At 56.6% G+C, this 7,305-nt stretch overlaps 1 protein-coding gene across 3 annotated transcripts in view; it reads right to left on the bottom strand.

The window, feature by feature from the left end:
• Positions 1-1,803: 1,803 nt before the first annotated feature.
• MAPRE3 (microtubule associated protein RP/EB family member 3) overlaps positions 1,804-7,305 on the bottom strand; it is a 45,468-nt gene continuing 39,966 nt past the window's right edge. Inside the window, exons 2-7 of one of the 3 annotated variants that reach the window (XM_007470811.1) lie at positions 6,703-6,830; positions 5,496-5,641; positions 4,700-4,901; positions 3,273-3,427; positions 2,994-3,146; positions 1,804-2,752 (exon numbers count right to left, since the gene is read on the bottom strand). In XM_007470811.1, coding sequence (XP_007470873.1) covers positions 2,684-2,752; positions 2,994-3,146; positions 3,273-3,427; positions 4,700-4,901; positions 5,496-5,641; positions 6,703-6,823 — 846 coding nt within the window. In that variant the 5' untranslated portion in view covers positions 6,824-6,830 and the 3' untranslated portion in view covers positions 1,804-2,683. Of the gene's footprint in view, positions 2,753-2,993; positions 3,147-3,272; positions 3,428-4,699; positions 4,902-5,495; positions 5,823-6,702; positions 6,831-7,305 lie in introns of those variants that run through there. The other 2 variants (XM_007470812.1, XM_007470810.1) reach the window with 2 other exon arrangements.

The raw sequence follows: 7,305 nt of genomic DNA, 5'->3' as shown, positions 1-7,305 counted from the left end.
TCAAAAGAGGAGGACGGGTGGGTGTCCAGTGTGGAGGCGAGAAGAAGACTGAGCTCACTGAAGCACTTTGACCCACTGTAGTAGCTTCCTATTTGCTACTGTAACAAATTGCCACAAACTTACTGGCTTAAAACAACACGAACTTCTAATCTTACAGTTCTGGAAGGGGAGGTCTGTCAGGGTCTCACTGGGCTAAATACGGTGCCTGCAGGGCAGTGGTCCATTGTGGAGGCTCTACGGGAGAAGCTGTTTCCTGGCCTTTCCCAGCCTCTAGAGGCTGACCGAATTCCTTCGCTCATAGCTCCCTTCCATCTTCAAAGTCAGCGACAGTGGGTCAAGTCCTCCTCAGATTGCATCACTCTGACCTCCTGCCCCCTGCCCCAACTTTGTGGACCCTTGCAATTACATTGGGCCCACCTGGATAATCCAGGATACTCTCCCTATTTTAAGGTCAACTGATTAGCAATTTAATTCTATCTGCAGCTTAATTCCCCTTCACCACGTAACCTAACATAGCCATAGGTTCTGGGGATTATGACGTGGACATCTCGGGGGAGGTGTTATTCTGTCTACCACACCCACTTAACACTTAACCAGCAGGGTGAGGTCTCGGCCTGAAAATGAACATTGGGCAACGCAGAGAAACTACCTTATCCGTTTACTATATCTACCTGGAATGGTGGGGGGGAAAGCCTTTTAAAATTAGGCACAGGAATGAAAAATCATAATGATAAATAAATGCAGGCAGGGAACTTGTTGGAGAAGAAAAACAGAATAAGATCAGGAGTCTCTGTGCGTGGGGGTGGGAGTCAAATGGAGGAATTGAAGTGAATGAGGAACGAACAGACACAGTTTGCTTATTTCAGGCTTATAACTGGAGTCATCTGAGAAGTGGTGGCAGTCTGGAAGGAGGGTCATGGAGCAGGGCCATGGAAGAAACACAATCCCCGTAGTATCTCAGGCATACTCAGGATGGCAAGGAAACATCTACCAGGGCTAGTCTGAAGCTAGAGGAACGTTCTGGAGGTCACACCTGTGTGGTCTTTGTGAGTGAGCCCTGAACCCTGAGTCAGGAGGTCTCAGTTCTAGTCTAGTTTTTTACCACCTTGAGCAAAAGCCATGTCACATGTTGTTCTCAGTCCTTTCATCAGTAAATGAAGGACTGTTCTAGATGACAGCCAAGGCTCTGTTTGAATGGGCCCGGTATCCACATGCATTTCAGCGCCCTCGGGGCCTCCAGGACACTGGTTATCATGGCCCTTGGCTGGCACACACCAGGATTGCAGGGCTGTGCGGAGGATGTGACAGAGTTCCCGGCTCCCGGCTCCCATTAGAGCCTGTTCTGTGGAAGGAACCCTTTGGACATTGCTTTCCTTCTGGGCTTCAGTTCTTAGAGCGTTGCTCTTTGTAGCCCACTCTGCTCTGTCACATGAGCCCTTGTCCGCAGCTGGATCACTGTTGTGGGGCGTATAAGCTTTGACAAGGGTGGGGGACAATATGCAGTCATACTGGCCCGAAGGGGACTGAAACAAAGCACCTCTCAGCCAGGCCCCCCTGTTACCCCACAGCTGCTTTACTGGGCTGCCCATCACCACAGCCATGGCCCTGAACTTTGTTCCTCTTCAGGGAATGGCAAGCCCTTAAAGCCCGGGCATCAGCGTTGGGAGATGGGGGCTAGGTCAGAGGCTAAGCCAGTGGTGGTTTCTGGGCCCGAGGGAGGACGGCAGGGGTGCTGTGCTCCACGGCCACTGCCTCTGGAGACGGGGTCGCTCAGGAGAAGAGCACTGAGAGCCAGGCTGTGGCTCAGTTGAGGGAGACGTGGTATGGACTTTTACCACACAAGTTTATTTAAATAAAAGTGAACACATATGCAGGCTGGGTGGCCCGAGGGGCAGGGGTTGGGGAGGTGGGCGGAGGGGAGGCAGACGTACAGGAGGGTCCAGGCAGAGAATGTGTGGTATGAACCAAGCTGCAGGGGGAGTGGCTGGGGGCCTCGGGGCAGTGCTGGGCTTCGGTGCTGGGGTCTGGGGGCCGAGGGTGGGCAAGCCTGGTGCCAGGAGGTCATTTTCATCCCTCACGTGCTCCCCTCACTCTCCCTGACCACCGGGGCCTCCTCAGTCACCCTATCCCTCTCCTGACATCAGCCTTTCCCTCAACTACTGGGAAGTCAAAAGACAAAATAAATTAAGAATCGGTGAGTCCTGCCACAGCCCTGGCAACGGGGAAGGGAGGCCAAGCCAGACACGCTGCCCCGGAGCCCGTGCTGTCAGCCCTGGGAAAGGAACAGGTAAAGTGCAAGGAAAATCCAGTAAGTAAAAATATACCAATGACTTTGTCAAATATACAGCTGCTGGCTGTCAGGGGCGCAGGCGGCTGGCTGGGGTGGGTGGCAGCAGCCCCCTGGGAAGTGTTGGCCGACACAGCACAGAGACCACGGAAATAAATAGGGGTGGGGAGTGGGCAGGGATCCCGCCCAACCGGGCCTCTGCCACAGGAGGAGGGGCCTCTACCTGCTTGCCTGCCCCCACCCCCACTCCCAAGCCCTGCTCGCCAGGCTCCCCAGGGCCACGGCACTGACACAAAGCACCCGGCCAGCTGGCTGTCAGGGAAGGATTATAATGTGGGCATGGGGGCGGGGTGAGGGGCACGGCAGCCGTGCAGTCAGCCAGGGCTGGAGCCGCCCTCAGTACTCGTCCTGGTCTTCCTGTTGGTGTTCCTCGATCTCATCGTCCTCCGGGGGTGCAAATCCTTCCTGGAGGGTGGAAGCGAGAGAGGAGGTGAGCCAGGCAGGCAGGCTGAGGGTGCGGACTCCTGAGGGTAGCTTGGGAGCCAGGGCCCAGGTTCCTGTCCTACTTGCCCTGCTCACGCCCTGTGAGACCTTGGGCTGGTGACTTCGGCTGGCTGCCCTCATCGGCCCCCGTTCTCCAAGGTCCCTTCTGGTGTGAGGGCCCGGCGGGACTGCGGGAGGCTCGGCAGGCACTGGCAGGACTCACCTCGGTGGCGTAGAGAATGCCGATGATGCCCGAGATGACAGGGCTGTTCTCACTTTCGTGCTCCTGGCAGATGAGCTCAATGTCCCGGAGTTTGCTGAAGTAGAAGTCACGCTCCTTCTCCAGCCCATCCACTGTCAGCTTCAAATCCAATAGCTGCTCGGGTAGAAGGTGGCGTTCAAGCCAGAGGCCCCTGCCTCGGACTCCGTTCCCGCCCTGACGCCCCGGGGGCCTGGCTTTTGTGGCGGGGCTTTCTCAGCTGCCAGTGTCCACGCCACTCACCTGCTGGTTGAGTTCAAGAATCTGGGCGTCGGCCTCGTGGCCACCATTTCGGGCTGATGGAGGATTCTTCCGGAGGATGCAGGGTGGAGCCACGTTGCTCAGCCGGCCGGAGGTCTGCATATTTTTGGGGCCTGTGGGGGACGTCCTCTGTGGAACTGCCCAGAGGACAAAAGTCAGATCGGGGCCGCATGAGCCCACAGCTCACGTGGCACGAGACAGCCTGGTGTGACTGCGGGGCAGGCCCATGCGAAAGGCAGGCACTCTCGCCCTCCCCACCTCTCCGTCTCAGGATGGGCATCTACATCTAGGCCTCAAGCCACGGCCACACGTGACACCACAGCAGCGGGGCAGCCCTCTGGCAAGCCTGGGAGAGCAGGGGCTACAGGGAACTAAAGAAAGTGTAAGGTGTAGGCAGGAAGGAGAGCTGGCCTGAGGGGGAGAGGAGGGAACTGGGATGGCGATTTGGGGGGGGTGGGGCTGGAGGGTTGAGGGCCCTCTTGCACTGACAGCCGGGTCCGGGGGAAAAGCAGCTGGCACAGGGTCTCGCTGGGGCTTTGCTAACAGATAGCCCAGCCCACAGCCATCCTCCCCGGGGGTGCCCTCTGGAGGAGGCCACAGAAACCTGCCCCTGCCCCTCTGGGCCCCCTGCCGCCAGGATGGTCTCTGGGCCTCTGCTGGGCCTGATTCAAGGACCCCACTCCTCCCCTGCACACCCGGCATGCTGTGGCCACTTATTGTCCAGCCATGGCGGCTCCCGGGACAGAGCTTCTGATGCAAAGCAAGCAGGGCAGTGGGGGCAGCCCCAGGCGGGCAGCAGCACACACAGAGGAGCCGCTCTGCTATGACGGGTTCAGACGCGTGCGGGGCTGCTCCTCTGCTCTCGCCAACCTTCCCATCCCCCAAAGGCCCTGTTGCTTTTTCCCCTTCTCCTCTGGAACCCAGACAAAGCCTTGTTTCCAGAGACTCATCTCTTGAGGACTTAGGGCTGTGGGATTTTGGAAATGGGGCAAGATATGGTCAAGCTTGGCCAACTCCCATCCCCGGGGAGTCAAGTGGGCAGAGGGCAAGAAGTGTCTGTAGTGCCGGCCCAGGCCCTTGGCCTGGATGGACCTGGACAGAGGAACCAAGCCAGGGGCTGCCCCATCATCTTGAGGCAGAGGAGTTGGCTCGGGCTACAGAGGGAAGTGCCCCGGGGCCTCCCATCACCAGCTGCCACCGTGGCCGATGCCGGTGGCTCTCCTTTTGTAGCAGTCTCTGGAGCCCTCCTCCCTACTGTGACTCCCCCTGGTCTAAGCGGGCAGCAGGCGGCGTCATCTGAACTCCGTGATAACAGTCTCCTCTAGGCTGGCAGGGCCGGGCCGGTGGCCCAGGGGCTGCTCCTTCCGGCCCGGCCCCCCACACTCCCTCCCCCAGCTCGGGCACATTACCTGCTGTGCCAATGAGTTTCTTGGATTTGTTGAAGATCTGATCACCTGGATTAGGAGGTGGTGCTACGTCCTGGCCCTGCCGCGCCAGCAGAGGGTTGTAATCCTTTCCATCATAGTTTGCGTCAAAGAATTTCTTAAACCACTGAATAAACTCAAAATTATCTTGGAATTTTCCTTTCACTAATTTCTCTACAGGAATGATCTGAAATAGACCACATAAGCAGAGAACTTTAACCTCCTGCTGCTGCAGGGCTGCCTTTCTCTGTGAGAGGGCCACTGCTCTCAGGAAAGCCAGCCCCTGGGCTGCAGCATCCTCTACCTTCTCCACCTGGCCCCCCCTCCCGTGCCACCAGAGCAGATGGGTAGGCTGCAGGCCCTTTCCTCCAGGCACAGGAGGAAGTGTGTGGGGAGACATCCCTTGGTGCTGTGCCTGCATGCGGGGTGAGGGCTGCTGGAACCAGGGTCCTGGGCCATTGAGGCAGTACAGTGAGCCAAGAGACTTTTCTTGGGCCCGACAGAGGAGGAACTTAATGGGACCAATATACTGAGGCTCAAGTGCTGGGGTGTAGGGTCCAGAGAGGAGAAAGGGACAGGAATGTCATCAGGATGGGATGTCAAAAGTTGTGGGGTTTTCCACTGAGCCTGGAGCTGGGGAACATTCCCCCTGGAGAGTCGGGGTGGAGAGAGGCGTGAGAACTGGATTGACCCCAACAGCCCCTGCTGCCCTGGCTGGCGGGCCATCTTCTTTCCCAGGGTCACACAGCTCCTCGGGGCCCCTCAGAGCGCAGGCACCTACTTTATCAACACCCATCTTCTTGAATGCTGCTTGCAACACCTTGAAGTTGTGAATATATTCATGCTCTAGCTTGGCCTGGAACTTCACCTTCCTCAAGTGCACGCAGCCGGGGAAGAGCATGTCCATGAACTGGCAGTAAGCTGCCCCTGTGGAGAAACACAAGATGCTCGTTTTCACTTCCCCAGGCCAACTGGGGCTACTCCCCCAAACCTCTCCGTCTCCTCTTCTCTCTCTCTGTTCCCAGAGCCGGGGCCAGACTTCCCAAGAGTGAGAGCAATTACCATACAGTGATGCAATTATGTACCAGCACCATATCAGACACTGCATGTATGGGCTTTAATCCTAACAGCAACCCTGGTTAGATAGCTGATGTCATCTCCATTCATGGATGGAAAAACTGAGACCTAGAGAGGTGTGGTGACTTGTCCAGGGTTGCACTACAAGAAGAGCTGAGATTTGGACACCCCCCCCGCCCCCCGAAGTGGCTAGGCTGGACCTGGTGCACGTGACCTCTGGCTTCACTGCCTGTCCCCACTGCTGCTCCCCTTCTGCAGCCCTTTACTGTACCTCTCCTGCTCTTCGCTTTTTTTTTTTTTAACCCAGTAACCTAACCTCTCCTTAGGAAGCTGTGGGTTTTTTTTTTTTAAATAAATTTATTTATTTAATTTATTTATTTTTGGTTGCATTGGGTCTTTGTTGGTATGCGCAGGCTTCCTCTAGTTGCGGTGAACGGGGGCTACTCTTCGTTGCAGTGCACGGGCTTCTCATTGCGGTGGCTTCTCTTGTTGCGGAGCATGGGCCCTAGGTGCACAGGCTTCAGTAGCTGTGGCACATGGGCTCCGTAGTTGAGGCTCGCGGGCTCTAGAGTGCAGGCGCAGTAGTTGTGGTGCACGGCCTTAGTTGTTCCATGGCGTGTGGGACCTTCCCGGCCAGGGCTCCAACCCGTGTCCCCCTGCATTGGCAGGCGGATTCTTAACCACTGTGCCACCAGGGAAGCCCCTGCTCTTTGCTTTTTACTCTTTCCATCCCACGTAGACCTCTATTTCCTTACTCCAACTCCAAACACTTTGGCTAGTTGAGGGCTCTGCAGCACTCCTCCTTAATCCCAGTTACAAGCTCCGTTGTCCGCTGTGGCTGTTCTGCCTCCTGCCTACCCCGCTTTGTCCCCCCAGCAGGGCCCACTTCCCCCCGATTCCCAGCCTCCCACCTGAGCAGAGCTGCTCTATCTTGGTATAGTTGAGGTGCAGGGAGTCATTGACCCATGCGAGCATATCATGGCGACTCAGATTCTCACTGGTCACAGACGTGGAGTACACATTGACGGCCATACCCCAGCTGTAAAGAAAGAAGAAAGGCAAGGTAAGACCCTGGGGGCCTTGTGCTGTTCTTGAGCCCGAAGGAGAGGGAGCTGGAGGGTCTCTGGGGAAACGAGAAGCATCTTCCTCCAGACCAGCAGTTTACCTCTTGGAGAAGCGGTACTCATTCACTCTTGAAACATTTGATGAGTGTCCACTATATGCTAGACCTGCACTAAGAAGTGGTGACGTCAGATGTGGTCTCTGCCTCCAAGGAGTTTACAGACAGGCAAATCCCCACAGCAGGGAGTGACAGGGCAGGAAAAGCAGCACATGCAAAGTTCAGGGATGGCACAAAGAAGGGAGGGATCTCCTCTGCTTGACAGGGTCAGCGAAGACTTCAGAGCAGGCTGAAAGGGGTACGAATTTTCTGAACATACAGGGGATGGGGTAGAAGGGCAGTGCAGGCCCCAGGACTATCAAGAACAAAGGCGTGGCTTATTCCGGGACTCTGA

The sequence above is a fragment of the Lipotes vexillifer genome, unplaced genomic scaffold, assembly GCF_000442215.2.
Source record: "Lipotes vexillifer unplaced genomic scaffold, Lipotes_vexillifer_v1.1 scaffold717, whole genome shotgun sequence".
NCBI classification, from domain to species: domain Eukaryota; kingdom Metazoa; phylum Chordata; class Mammalia; order Artiodactyla; family Lipotidae; genus Lipotes; species Lipotes vexillifer.
The sequence above is the reverse complement of the archived record's forward strand: the minus strand, read 5'-3'. Positions and strand labels throughout refer to the sequence as shown.